Source organism: Lampetra fluviatilis, chromosome 11, assembly GCF_964198595.1.
Source record: "Lampetra fluviatilis chromosome 11, kcLamFluv1.1, whole genome shotgun sequence".
NCBI classification, from domain to species: Eukaryota; Metazoa; Chordata; class Hyperoartia; order Petromyzontiformes; family Petromyzontidae; genus Lampetra; species Lampetra fluviatilis.
Window position 1 is genome coordinate 6,777,191 of NC_136285.1, and position 14,879 is coordinate 6,792,069.

Here is a 14,879-nt window from a genome sequence, read left to right on the forward strand (position 1 = left end):
AGTCGGGCTACTTTGTTCTTATTACCTCGTCCGAATCGTAACTCCGGCTGCGTTTGCTCGTTGTGTTTGGTCTGTCCCGCCCGCAGCTGCATCGCACCGCTGAGGTTCTGCAGCGACTTCCGGCCATACTTCACCATCCACGACCCCGAATTCCGGGAGATAACCACACGCACACAGGCGCCGTGAGCAGCAGCCGTGCGGCCACCGCCCGCCCACCCAAACCACCTCCACCACCACCTCCAACTCCACCACCACCACCTCTACCACCTCCACCACCTCCACCACCACCTCCACCAACACCACCACCACCTCCACCAACACCACTACCTCCACCACCTCCATCACCACCACCTCTACCACCACCACTACCACCACCACCACCACCTCCACCAACACCACCTCCACCAACACCACCACCACTACCTTCACCACCACCACCTCCATCACCACCACCTCTACCACCACCACCTCCACCACCACCACCTCCACCACCACGAACACCACCACTTCCACCACCACCTCTACCACCACCACAAACACCACCACCACCACCTCTACCACCAGCACAAACACCACCACCAGTATCTCCACCACCTCCACCACCACCTCCACCACCTCCTCTACCACCTCTACCACCACCTCAACCAACACCACCACCTCCACCACTACCACCACCACGACCGCCTGTGTTGCAATCGCAACGTCGGAATTTTTTGTTATTTTCTTTGAACCTATCTACGTGACTTTACCGAAAGACCCAAAGAATTTGAATTCCTGCAGTCACGAAAGCTTTAAGTCAAAATCTTGGATCCTTTATTGTATTTTTTGTTGATGTAACTTCCTGATCCGACCCTACTGGACAGCTTTCAAAAAGAGCTTCATAGCTCATCGGATTCCTCCAGGACACGTAAAGATTCTGAATCTGATACTTCAGAAAGTAGTTCAGTGACGCTGTCCTGCCGGCATGTTCTCTGACACCAGACGATGCACTGCTCACTCCCAGAGCTCCGAATGGAAATGTACTCTCGTCTTCTGACATTACGCTCAATTGATGGTGGGTGTGGGCCAGAGTGAGAAAAGAAACGAGCGATTGTAAAACACAACCCAGCTACGAAGGTCCGTACGCTCCTGCCATCAAGCTCCTCCGATTAGCACGGTAGGCTACGTACAGGGCAAAAGAAGATCAACATATATCCGTACAAGCGAGTTGTCCACCAGTCAACAGACATTGTCTCGACTGCTGCTGCTGCTGCTTTTAACTCTGCTACAGCTGCCTGCTGCTGCAGTTAATTTGGCCTCTGCTACAGCTGCGGCTGCAGTTAATTTTACCTCTGCTGCTACAGCTGCTGCTGCAGTTAATTTTGCCTCTACTACAGCTGCTGCTGCAGTTAATTTGACCTCTGCTGCTACAGCTGCTGCTGCTGCTGCAGCTACTTTGACCTCTGATACAGCTGTTGCTGCTGCAGCTACTTTGACCTCTGATACAGCTGTTGCTGCTGCAGCTACTTTGACCTCTGCTACAGCTGTTGCTGCTGCTGCAGTGAATTTGGCCTCCGCTGTTTTGTGCTCAGCCCGTCGGTGATTCTCGGTGTGACGAACCCATTTTTCGCCAAGACTCTGCAGCACTGGCCTCACATCCTTCGCATCGGGGAGACGCGGCCCTCGGGTGAGTCTGGGTGCACCTCTTATCTCCCAACAAGTGCCGGGGGGTTACATCCTTGGTCCCGGAACTTTGGAGACAAGGAGCGGTGGGTTGTCGTGAGGTCGGGTTCGGTGTTTTTCTGGTGGATCGTCGCCAGCTACAGCAACGTCAGCGTTATTTTTGTCAGCGACAACATCATCGTCATGTTACCATATGACGATGCTATTTTAGTCTCTTTCCTCCGCACCTCTGATTACTAAGGTTGACTACGTATGGTGTGAAAGAAGTTCAACTTATATATCATCATCAAAATAATCACCATCGTTGCATACTTCATAATCAATTAAATTTTTAATCGAGATGATCAACATCACTGTTATCACGATCGTCGTCGCCGTCTTCATCATTATCAAGCGCATGCAGGTGGCCGGGTGGGCCAAAGGTCAGAGCGCTGAGCAAGCACCGCTCAGATGCTGGCTTAAAATCTGAAGCAGCCACTGGTGATTAATCACGGCGTTCTCAAGTGTGGTGATGGTCTCATGCGAGTCACCAATGATTCGGCCAAAAAAGCAATTAGCACTTAACATAAAAATGAATAAAATAAAAACATTGTGACATTTATTTTGGCTCTCCGCTTAATCGGTTCCAAATTCCAGCTCTGACAATGAAAATCGTTGTTTGGCTGCCGTCGATTGACATTACCGTCAAGATGTAGAGCCGGTGGGAAAGTGATGCCCTCTTTTCTTGGGTTCTTTCGGTAAAGTCACGTAGGCATAAAATAAACGTGACTTTTCCCGAAGGAACCAAAGAGTATGGATCCCTGCAGTCACGCAAACTTCAAATCAAGATTGATGCCCTCTTACTTTGGGCTGTTCTTTAACGTGAAAGGGGCGGCGGGGAGGGGGGGGAGGTTGCTGCACTCCACTGGATGCTTGCATCTCGTGACATTGACGGCACGATCTGGTAAAGTTGTGCGGGAAATCGAAGTGAAAACTGGCACCCGTCTGAATAAGTCTTAACGAGGTGGCGTGCCTCGCTGTGTGCAGCAGGTGACCAGCCGCGGCAGGTGAAGCTACGCAAGGCGGGCAAGCTCAAGGCACTGGACGCTAAACCAGGTATGGGGCTCGAGCCGAAAGACAACACAGGCGTTCAACCCCGACAGGGTAGACGTGTCTGGAAGATTCATATCATGCATGACGCAATACCAGGCTCAGATTGCATAATTCATTGTTTTGGTCAAAAAGCAAGTACTGTCCAAACCCAGTCGTAGGTTTATTCATAGATCCAGTCAAATATGTATTTTAGTCATTTCTGGTTTAAATTGAGATCCGTTCCCTTTAAAGCTCACATTTCCTCTGCCATTCCCAAGTCAAGGGTCATAGACACTGACCCAGTAGCATATCTTGATATCTAGAGACAATCAACAATTTTAAGCATCATTTTCATTCTCAGTGACCCAGAATGAGCAAAGTTGGACGACATTTATTTCGGGAGCATTTTGGCAGTAGCCCAGTGTCATCAATCATGCCATGAGAACTTGGTGACCTGCTCTTAAGGCATGGAGTCGTTAATCGTCCGAGATTTGAAGTTTTCGTGACTGCAAGGATCCATACTCTTGGTTCTTTCGGTAAAGTCACGTAGGTAAAGAAAAGAAAATACAAATAAAATAAAAGATATAAAATAAATCACGACGTTTCAGATGCAACACAAGCGTCCGTCATCAGGTGGGACAATCACAGCAGCTGATGACGGACGCCTGTGTTGCATCCGAAATGTCGTGATTTATTTTTATCTTTTATTTTTATTTTATTTACCTCGTTAATCGTCCCTTCACAAAGATTCCTTGATCCGGGTCACAATTAAAATTCGAGAGTCGAGTCTTAATGATCTCGTTAGGATTGTCTCACTTGTATTGTCTTGTATGTTGTGCCCTGCGTCTGACGTCTTGTTCGGTGAAATGCGGTGAATTGTCACGATTTGAGGCCACAATCGGATTCAAGAATATTGGTTATTGTTTGTCGCATTTGCATCGTCTCAATTGTATTGCGTGTCTCGTAAGTGGTGTCCTGCGTGTTGCCTTGTTCTCTTAGGCCGAATGTTGTGGAATGTATAATTCACATAAATCGTAAACTTATTGTTTCCTGCAAACACAATCTGATTCATGTTTCGCGAGTGAAAGCGTCAGGTTTATTTGATAAATAAATACCTTACCCAGGTGTGTTAACCATCAACATACACGCCGTCTGCTTCACAGTGCACGTTCATGAGAGGCTGAAACATTTGCCACAAACCGTTCAGTTTGGATTACACATAGCAACATCACCCGCCCCCTACTGTGAAACTACTGCAGACTCTGTCTGTGAAACTTAGCACCTTTGTGATAGCCATGCACTAGAAGAATGGTGTGCATACGAAATCCACTACGTTATGTTTCATACATCTAAAACTACTCTTACCTACACCATTGGAACCTTTTTACTGGCAAATGATGTTCCAATGGTGTAAATGCTTACCCCGAGCTCTCATACTCTGATGGTGCATTGTCTTTGAGTTGTGCGCCTTTTGGCGTCATCTGGTCCAACCCATGTGAGACTAGGCTCTAAGGAAAGCTGTCTCGGGTGTGGACCAATCAACTTCAAGGACAGTGCACATTATCAGAGTTGTGTTTTTTTTTGTTTGCATTATGACTGCAGGTATTGTGGTCTATGTAAATATGACTCCTTGTTAAAAAGGTGTCAGTTTTGTTGCCAGATAGAAGGTTAAAAACCAATTATCATTACTCTTAACTAATTCTTATTTTACCAGTTAAAGCCCACTGAGCTGTAAGCTAGTTTTCATAGGCGACCTGGCCGCACATTGCTAGCTCATAGAAGTGGCTTATATGATGATCATCATCAGACGTGGGAATGTATAGTAGGAGCCAAATATTCAAAACGCATGTTTCTAAAATGCGGTGGGGGGAAAAACGGAGGACCTGTAAAATAAAAAGCCACGTGACCACCACGGAGAGAAAGAACACCTGATCTCCAAATTTACAACGGGCAACGTCATGGTGGGGATCGAACCCCCGACCTCCTGCGTCGCAGGCGAGGCAGTTAACATCTCCTTGCTACCCAGCTTCAGTTGACACGTGGTGGGCTGCTTCATTGCCCCCGCTCACTTTTTAGAATCTGCTAAATAATTGGTGCCAAAATACAACCAAAACAAGAGCTGCGTGTAGGCTTGTTACTAACTTCATAACGACTATAATTTGCGGAGTATAAATTGGTGGAGAGGAGTAGTGTGGCATCAAATTAATTGGGCTAATTAGAGTTTGTTTTGACCCCATTTGCGAGATGTCATTAGCGTTTTAATTACGATGCTGCAGCTTGGCGGGCAATATGTGATGGTACAATCGCATGGAATAAATTAGGGGCAATACATTTCTAAAATCATGTCACAATAAGTGATGAGTTATTCAACCTAATTGTACAGTTATTTTGAGTGCGTGTTCGCCGTCATTTAACAATATGTTACCAATAATGTAAGTTAGAGGTATCGGTGCTGTTAGAAAATGCTGCGTACATTTTCACTTTGTTAATTTGACCATAACATTTTAACACACTTTGTTCCATGAAACCTGCATGCATTTGGTTTAGGATGAGGCAGCCGCTTGTATTGTTAGGATCAATAATCCTATAGATGTAGACAGTCTTAGCTTGTGTAAGCTACACACTGTGTGCCCACAGGCGGTGGGTGAAAAAAACATCCATGGTGAGTCTGTTTATAAATGAAACAAATTAATAGGTGAAATCTTTTTTTTAAGGAATGCCTGAATGTAATAAAGCACGTTTTAGTTTTAATTCCACCGGCAGGGCGTGTGGTAGACCTTACGGCATCATGTGCCACCAGCAACATAAACTAAACTAAGTTTATTTTACCAGGTAAGCCCCACTGAGCTATGTAGCTGTTTTTCAGAAACGACTTGGCCACAAATGATAGCCCAACGAAGTGGCTTATCACGTGGAAATTCCTAGCAGCCAAACACTCTTAAATGTTTGTTTATAAATGTGGAGTGAAAAACCGGAGGACCCAGAGAAAAAATCCACGCGACCATGGGGAGAGAGACAAACTCCAAATATACAGGTGTCAGGATTGGGATTTGAGAAATGTGACGTCACATAAAAATGCGCAACTGTAAATAAATATAGACAACACGTTCTATCTTCTTCGTTCTTTCGGTAAAGTCACGTAGAAGGGAAATAATAAAATAATAAAAATAAAACATAATAAAATACAATTCTCACAGTGAGAATTGTATTTTATTATGTTTTTTCTTATTATTTAGATGAATCCCTGCAGTCACGAAAGCTTTAAATCGAAATACAACACGTTCTACTTCATTAAATAGACTTTTTAATAATGTTTTCTCCTACCACATCAGAGTGCAGCGCCACATTAAATACGCACTACAATTACAATAGTTTAAAGAAGCGATTTGAAGCTTGTTTTTTTTTTGGGGGGGGGGGGCAGAGCTTTGTGACGTCATATTTGAGCAGGGGGGAGGTCTGACTTTTTGTGACGCCGTGTGACGAGGGGGGCGGGTCAAAAATCGTCCAAAATCGCGTGACGTCATTTATGGACGGCCCCCAAGCCACTTCGTTGAGTTATCATTGTAGCCAGGGTCAGCTTTTGTAAAAGAGCTCCACAGCTCGATGGGTCTTACCTGGTAGAATACAAATGAATAGTTGCGTTGTATTTCGATTTAAAGCTTTCGTGACTGCAGGGATTCATCTTCTTGGTTCTTTCGGTAAAGTCACGTAGAAGGGAAATAATAAAATAATAAAAATAAAACATAATAAAATAATTCACACGACGTTTCGGCCACAACGCAAGCAGCCGCCCTCAGGTGAAGAACAGGTCTGTCGGAAAGACAGCGTCATTCATTATTTTATTAGGTTTTATTTTTTTTTATTTTATTATTTCCCTTCTACGTGACTTTACCGAAAGAACCAAGAAGATGAGTTGCGTTGTAGTTTACGACAACTGGGGCTGTTGCTTGTGCTGATACCTGTCCCCTTCGCTTCTCTGCGGCGCAGGTGTCTACACGGACACGGCACACAAGCCTTTCTGGTACGAGACCGAGCGATCGTCAAACGGCTGCTCAAGGTGAGCATCGTGGAAGGCGCATCCAAGTGGAGCTGGGAAATCCGACTGTCGGAGCAATGTTTTTTTATTCTCGATTCATCGGATAACACGAAAGTAGTAAAACAAAAGGTCTCGTGCCGCTGGACGGGAGGTGATGGGCGGGGCTTGATGACGTCGTCAGTATTAGCGGCCGTGTCACGCTGGTGTGGCTTGTGGGGGGGGGGGTGTCAAGGTGGCCACCATTTATGTAGGGGCGTAAGTAATCAGTCACAAAAGAAGTCGTTGATTAACTTTTTATTTGATTTACTTATTCATCTAACCGTGTCTGCTTTAGTTATAAGTGTTGTCCTTCCCCCGCCACCTCCGATGATAATCACGGCTGGCTACGTATGGTGCGAAAGAAGTTGAACATCCATACGCACATAAGTGCACTCTGTGATTGCCTTATCTCACGAGCTCTCACTTCGGAGACCCAACTCACTTGATGGCGAGCGTCCCTTTCCTCCATGCCGACCTCCATGGCCGCATTGTTCAAGTTCATATATAAATCCATTCCGCCCCCCCCCCTACCGTGCCCCCCCCACCTCCCGCACCGTGCCCCCCCCACCTCCCCCACTATGCCCCCCCCACCTTCCCCACCGTGCCCCCCCTACCTCCCCCCACTATGCCCCCCCCACCTTCCCCACCGTGCCCCCCCCACCTCCCGCACCGTGCCCCCCCCACCTCCCCCACTATGCCCCCCCCCCACCTTCCCCACCGTGCCCCCCCCTACCTCCCCCACCGTGGCCCCCCCCGCCTCCCCCACCGTGCCCCCCCCACCTCCCCCACCGTGCCCCCCCCCACCTCCTCCACCGTGCCCCCCCCACCCTCCCCCACCGTGCCCCCCCCACCCTCCCCCACCGTGCCCCCCTACCTCCCCCACCGTGCCCCCCCCCCCCCGCCTCCCCCACCGTGCCCCCCCCCACCTCCCCCACCGTGCCCCCCCCACCCTCCCCCACCGTGCCCCCCCCCCCCGCCTCCCCCACCGTGCCCCCCCCCACCTCCCCCACCGTGTCGCCCCCACCCTCCCCCCCCGGGTCCCCCCACCTCCCCCACCGTGCCCCCCCCCCCCACCTCCCCCACCGTGCCCCCCCCCACCTCCTCCACCGTGCCCCCCCCCACCCTCCCCCACCGTGCCCCCCCCCACCCTCCCCCACCGTGTCGCCCCCACCCTCCCCCCCCGGGTCCCCCCACCTCCCCCACCGTGCCCCCCCCCCCCCACCTCCCCCACCGTGCCCCCCCCCACCTCCCCCACCGTGCCCCCCCCCACCTCCTCCACCGTGCCCCCCCCCACCTCCTCCACCGTGCCCCCCCCCACCCTCCCCCACCGTGCCCCCCCCACCCTCCCCCACCGTGTCGCCCCCACCCTCCCCCCCCGGGTCCCCCCACCTCCCCCACCGTGCCCCCCCCCCCACCTCCCCCACCGTGCCCCCCCCCACCTCCCCCACCGTGCCCCCCCCGCCTCCCTCCCCCCGGATCCCCCAGGGCGTCCAGAGGAAGCGCCCCGTGGAGGTGCAGAGCGCCATTCTGCGCAGGTACCTGCTGGAGCTCACGCAGAGCTTCATCATCCCGCTGGTGGGTGCTGGTGGTGGTGGTGCTGGTGGTGGTGGTGCTGGTGCTGGTGGTGGGTGGTGGTGGGTGGTGGGTGGTGGTGGGTGGTGGTGGTGGTGGGTGGTGGTGGTGGGTGGGTGGTGGTGGGTGGTGGGTGGTGGTGGGTGGTGGTGCTGGTGGTGCTGGTGGTGGTGGGTGGTGGTGGTGGGTGGTGGTGGTGGTGGGTGGTGGTGGTGGTGGGTGGTGATGGGTGGTGGTGGTGGGTAGTGGTGGTGTGTGGTGGTGGTGGGTGGTGGTGGTGGGTGGTGGGTGGTGGTGGGTGGTAGTGGGTGGTGGGTGGTGGTGGGTGGTGGTGGGTGGTGCTGGTGGTGGTGGTGGGTGGTGGTGGTGGGTGGTGGTGGGTGCTGGTGGTGCTGGTGGGTGGTGGTGGGTGGTGGGTGGTGGTGGGTGGTGGGTGGTGGTGGGTGGTGGTGGTGGGTGGTGGTGGTGGGTGGTGGTGGTGGTGGTGGTGGGTGGTGGTGGTGGGTGGTGGTGGGTGGTGGTGGGTGGTGGTGGATGGTGGTGCTGGTGGGTGCTGGTGGTGGTGGTGGGTGGTGGTGGGTGGTGGTGGGTGGTGGTGGTGGGTGGTGGGTGGTGGTGGTGGGTGGTGGTGGTGGGTGGTGGTGGTGGGTGGTGGTGGTGGGTGGTGGGTGGTGGTTAGTGGTGGTGGTGGGTAGTGGTGGTGATGGTGGTGGTGGCGGGTGGTGGTGGGTGGTGGGTGGTGGTGGTGGGTGGTGGTGCTGGTGGTGCTGGTGGGTGATGGTGGTGGTGGGTGGTGGTGGGTGGTGGTGGGTGGTGCTGGTGGTGGTGGTGGGTGGTGGTGGTGGTGGGTGGTGGTGGTGGTGGGTGCTGGTGGTGCTGGTGGGTGGTGGTGGGTGGTGGGTGGTGGTGGGTGGTGGGTGGTGGTGGTGGGTGGTGGTGGTGGGTGGTGGTGGTGGTGGGTGGTGGTGGTGGGTGGTGGTGGTGGGTGGTGCTGGTGGTGGGTGGTGGTGGTGGGTGGTGGTGGTGGGTGGTGGTGGGTGGTGGTGGTGGTGGGTGGTGGTGGATGGTGGTGCTGGTGGGTGCTGGTGGTGGTGGTGGGTGGTGGTGGGTGGTGGTGGTGGGTGGTGGTGGTGGGTGGTGGTGGTGGGTGGTGGTGGTGGGTGGTGGGTGGTGGGTAGTGGTGGTGGTGGGTAGTGGTGGTGATGGTGGTGGTGGCGGGTGGTGGTGGGTGGTGGTGGGTGGTGGTGCTGGTGGTGCTGGTGGGTGATGGTGGTGGTGGGTGGTGGTGGGTAGTGGTGGTGATGGTGGTGGTGCCACACGAGCAGCTGATCCCACATCTGTTGCCCGCGGTGCACAACAGTTGATGGAATGGCGGTGGAGCAAGTGGGTTTCGTGAATCCACGTGTGCGGAACCTCCTGAGCGGTTATCCCCGCTGGTGTGCGGCTTTCCTCCTGGGAAAATTGGATTTTAGCTCACAATTAAATAAACGTTCGACAAATTGCAATTGGCTAAACGTCCCAATGCAGCGGGTCCTTCCCGAGAAAGTGCCTTGCCAGCTCAGCGACGCTTTCCTAGACGCAAATGACGTGATTTAGTAAGCGGCAGTCGCGTGCCGATTGTGCACGTGTTCCACGGAGGTGTCAGCTGATCGGGTCCCGCGTTCGTGGCTCACGATGGAGCGGCTCTGCCAACGCGCCTCGAGAATACGGCTTAGCCGCTCGGAGATGCGTCTCAAAGAACGTGGACTCTGGCGAGAGAGAATTGAGCAAACATCTGAAAAGGGCACAGAGAAGTGGAGATGTGCGTCCTTGAAATCACCGCGAGAGAGATAGCGATGGTTTTGGGTAACCCTCCATCCACTGAGTGAATACATTATGGCCGGTGATGATGAGGATGATGATGTGACGACGGTTGTTCTTTTAACATTCCTCCAAGTTAACGTGCCAACATTGGGACAACGTTGGCATGCGGTGGAAACCGCTGGCCCAACTTTGGCCCGACGTTCCACCTTTACTGGGCTCTGGCTCTCGTTCGCGACATCCGCTCAAGTGCCCCTCTCCCACCACGAACCTTGACATCTGCCTATCTCCCCTCCCTACGTGTTACCGTCGCAGGAAAATGTATTACCACAAGCAGACTAAGTGGTTAACGCAAGCGTGATGCCTTGTAATAGGTTTCTATTTGGTTTTTGAACGTCTTAACGCCTCCTATATTATTGCCGAAGAGGGTAAAGCCTATTATTTTTTCATCATTTTGATACCGGCAAAAATGGTTATTTAGATGTAAATGCTCAAACTGAGCCAGTAATGTTTGGGTATTTGCATTGCCTGTGTGCTGTTCGCACTTTCATGGTCTCTGGCATAACACTGGTTGTGAGACGAGGCCGTGAAGGAGGCTGTCTCTGCTGTAGGCCAATTAGTTTCAAGGACATTGCATACATTACCAAGTATGTTTTGTTTGCATGTTTTACCACAAACATGATGTGTGGTGAATGCACACTTGATGCCTTGCGATAATGGGTGTCCATTTGGTGTGTCATCATGTTAACACCTCCTGTATTCCATTGGAACCTCATTTGCCAGTAAAAAATATGATAATTGTTTTTTTACCCTTCTATCTGGCAACAAAACTGACACCATTTTTTACTGGTAAATGAGGTTCCAATGGTGTAAATGCTTACCCCGAGCTCTCATACTCTGATGGTTCATTGTCTTTGAGTTGTGCGCCTTTTGGCGTCATCTGGTCCAACCCATGTGAGACTAGGCTCTAAGGAAAGCTGTCTCGGGTGTGGACCAATCAACTTCAAGGACAGTGCATACATTATCAGAGTTATGTTTTTTGTTTGCATTATGACTGCAGGTATTGTGGTCTATGCAAACATGACTCCTTGTAAAAAAAGGTGTCAGTTTTGTTGCCAGATAGAAGGGTAAAAAAACTATTATCACCTCCTGTATTATTGCCGGAGAGGGTAAACTCTATTCTTTATTTTTGTGTTATCAGGAGCGCTACGTGGCCAGCCTCATGCCCTTGCAGAAGAGCGTCGCGCCCTTCAAGGTGACTCCTCAGCTCCCCGCTCCGCATCCACGCGCCGATTGACGCGTGATTTTTTGGGGGGGATTTGGTGCTTCTTGTGAGCTCTCTTTGAAGAGGTAAAAAAATTAACCCGTAAATACAAAGTTTTTCACTATAAATCCTTTATATGCGTGGCATCGGTTTTATTTTATTATTCATTTCTGTTTTTCTTGAGTAAGAGTTTAATTTTTATTACATTGGTATTTTAAATTAAATATGAAATTATTTTTTCCTAAAAAGTGGAAAATTTTGGAAAAAAATTTTCACGAAAATAAATTTTCACGCACAACGAGTCTGTGTGCAAAATGTCAGCTCGATTGGATCACGGGAAGTGGGTTAAAAAAACGACCGAAAGATTTGCACGGTCGTAAGCGCGCAAGCAAGCAAGCAAGTGAACTTAATATAAAGGATTTTTAAAAGAAGCTAACAGCCAGCGCAGCGCGGCGGGGCATTTACTCACGCAGTCGAGCGTCTTACTTGCATACCTGTCAACCCCTTATCAGTGCCTACCCTATTACAGACCAATTCAGACATTACTGCTCATCCCCTGCCCCTTATCAATCTCAACGTTCATCCGGCAAAGTCCCATCACAAGGGAGAAACACAACACAAATAGACAATTGTTTTTGTTGCCCCTATTGAAACGGCTGTACGCCGTATGAACCTGAAAACTCAATTGCCCTGTTCAAGAATACGGGGTGACCCGTGTGGGTTTGACAGCTTTGCATTTGTTACGCGCCTCCGATGGGCACGGTTGGCTACGTATGGTGCAGAAAAAGTCACCCCAGAGTGTTCAACCTTTTTGGCGGTGTGTGGTATTGACCGTCCATGCCCCCCCCTCCCGCTGTCTCCCGCGAGCCTCGTTGCGATCCACATTCCGGCTCATAAGCCACGACACTCGTTCCTTGGATTTCTCAGTCTTCCTCGCGATCTCTGTGCGGGTGTAACGTCCTGTTATGTTATAGACCTTTTTTTTCTTTCTCTCCAAACACTTATATGGGACTATCGTTTTTAATGGAAAAATAACGAATAATACACTGTAACATGATAAAACTATTTATGTTAATAAATTAAAAAAGTCAAAGATTCCCCACCGTTGTCAACATATGCATGGAATCTTCTCCAGGTAGTGTCCAGAGCCCGGAGGTTTTTAAATCCTTTATATTAAGTTCACTTGCTTGCTTGCTTGCGTGCTTGCTTGCTTACGACCGTGCAAATCTTTCGGTCGTTTTTTAACCCACTTCCCGTGATCCAATCGAGCTGACATTTTGCACACAGACTCGTTGTGCGTGACAATAAATTTTCGTGAAAAATGTTTTCCCTAAATTTTACACTGTTTATGGAAAAAAATTTAAATATTTTATTACCAATTGCTTAATGGTGGCAGACAATCATCTGACCCATAGGTGGCAGCCATCTCAAGCCAGAGGACGAGAGGACTCTAGCCGCCACGCATATAAAGGATTTATAGTGAAAAACTTTGTTTTTACGGGTTATATTTTTTTTCTTCTGGAAATTGGCCCCATTTGTGCTCACGTGAGCTGGGCGTGGTACCATCAGTAGCTGTGATGCAGCACTTGAGAGGCGAGGTCCGGTGCACCCCCTGTAGAGAAGGATTTCCCAAACTCCTTTTCTCAAGACCCACACCACAGGTTTCGCCAAGTTGACCAATATTGCTCCTTTAAAAAATAAAGTTAAATCGTTACACGCCACGCATCATCCAGTGATTGCTCAACAGCTCGGCACGTCCCAGGTAGTGTAGAGTGATCTGATTAATTTCGATCAATGCTTTCTCGTTTGTGGATAGATCATGGCTGACGCTGATTGGTGATTCTAGATTTGAAGTTTTCGTGACTGCAAGGATTCATACTCTGTGGTTTTTTCGGTAAAGTCACGTAGGTAAAAAATAAATAAATGAAAAATTTAGCTGATGGTGATGATGATGAACTCGTAGGACGTGATATTCAAACCGATCATTTGGGATTTTTGCCGTGGCCGAAAATTCTGTGTCGTTACTGTCCTGTTGCCTCCGTAGTCCAAACACTGCATGTGCGTCTGTGTGTCTGTGTGGTGCATGCTGTGAGCTAAGCTTATTTTGTTTAACCAGTTGTGCACTCAAGGAACTAGGAAAGTCCCATTTGTTAGAATGACCTGGGACAATATTGTACCAGTTGGGGTGGGGGCGATGATTGCTATATATAATCCCAATTTAATAATTAGTGGTTCATCGAATATGGCACACAATGACCTACCTTTGTAAATTACGTCACTTCACGGGATCTTGAACATCCACTGCGAAGCAGACCGCGCGCAGCATCACCACCACCATCGTTGAAACAAACCCGCAGTAATAACCAGGGCGGCCGCTTGATTCAAACCGTGAACCCCTGCCACAAGCGGCGAGCGCGCGCTGCCACCGCTAGGCGCTCCCCGCTGTGCGGAGCGGTCAAATAGTAAAAGCCAATCTATTGTCGCCATCGTGCGAGCACGCTAACGTCACACGGGGAAAAGTTAAATATTAATCGGCGACGAACCAGCGGATCTAAATCAGCTGCGTGGTTATTGCGCAGCCTCATTGCAGCATCAGGGATCGTGGCAATGGTTGTGCAGTGATTACTGCGGCACACGACTGGATGATTTGGTGCAACGATTTTATATTCACGTTCCGGACTGATCAATACGCAGTTCAATGGACCAACTCCTGCCAGCGGGTAGGGTTTGTGACCCAATTGTAAGCGTATTCTTTAGGTCTTTCGGTAAAGTCACGTAGATAGGTTCAAAGAAAAGAACAAAAAATTACGACGTTTCGATCACAACACAAGCGATCGTCATCAGGAGGTAAAACGAGGGGGAAAGCTGCTGAGGCAGAGTGTTTTTAAAGGTTTAAAATGGGTGTAGCCCAAGGGTCATAAACGAAGTGGGCTGGGCTAGTGAGTCATATTCTTGGTTCTTTTGGTAAAGTCACGTAGAAGGGAAATAATGAAATAAGATAAATATAAAACTAAATATTTATATTATTATATAAAACTATATATTTTTATTATTTTATTATTTCTCTTCTACGTTACTTTACCGAAAGAACCAGGAATATGAATCCCTGCAGTCACGAAAGCATTAAATCAAAATTTGGGCTAGTGATGTTAATGTGAGAAATTAGCATGTTTAAGTAAAGATGTGTGCGTATATTGAGTGCTTTCTCAAATGTGTGTGTGTGTGGGAGGGCTCTTCTGTGGATCGTCGCTTCTTTACCGAAACCAAAAATGCCCACAGACATCAAAACCCAGTTCCCTTGCGACTCGACTCGACGAGGATTACCTGCACCAACAATTGACTCCGATTGTCTCACGTAGGCACGCGCTTGCGTGCGCGCATATTCCCACACCACTCATTCCTGCGCCGTGCCGGCCTTAATAGGCACTCGCCGAC

The 14,879-nt window shown here is 49.9% G+C and overlaps 1 protein-coding gene across 1 annotated transcript in view; it reads left to right on the forward strand.

The window, feature by feature from the left end:
* LOC144934748 (protein DENND6B-like) overlaps window positions 1-14,879 on the forward strand; it is a 46,491-nt gene that overhangs the window by 20,953 nt on the left and 10,659 nt on the right. Inside the window, 7 exon segments of the mRNA XM_078860855.1 lie at window positions 87-182; window positions 1,572-1,666; window positions 2,689-2,757; window positions 6,721-6,750; window positions 6,753-6,790; window positions 8,294-8,383; window positions 11,382-11,435. Of these exon segments, the coding sequence (XP_078716981.1) occupies window positions 87-182; window positions 1,572-1,666; window positions 2,689-2,757; window positions 6,721-6,750; window positions 6,753-6,790; window positions 8,294-8,383; window positions 11,382-11,435 (472 nt within the window).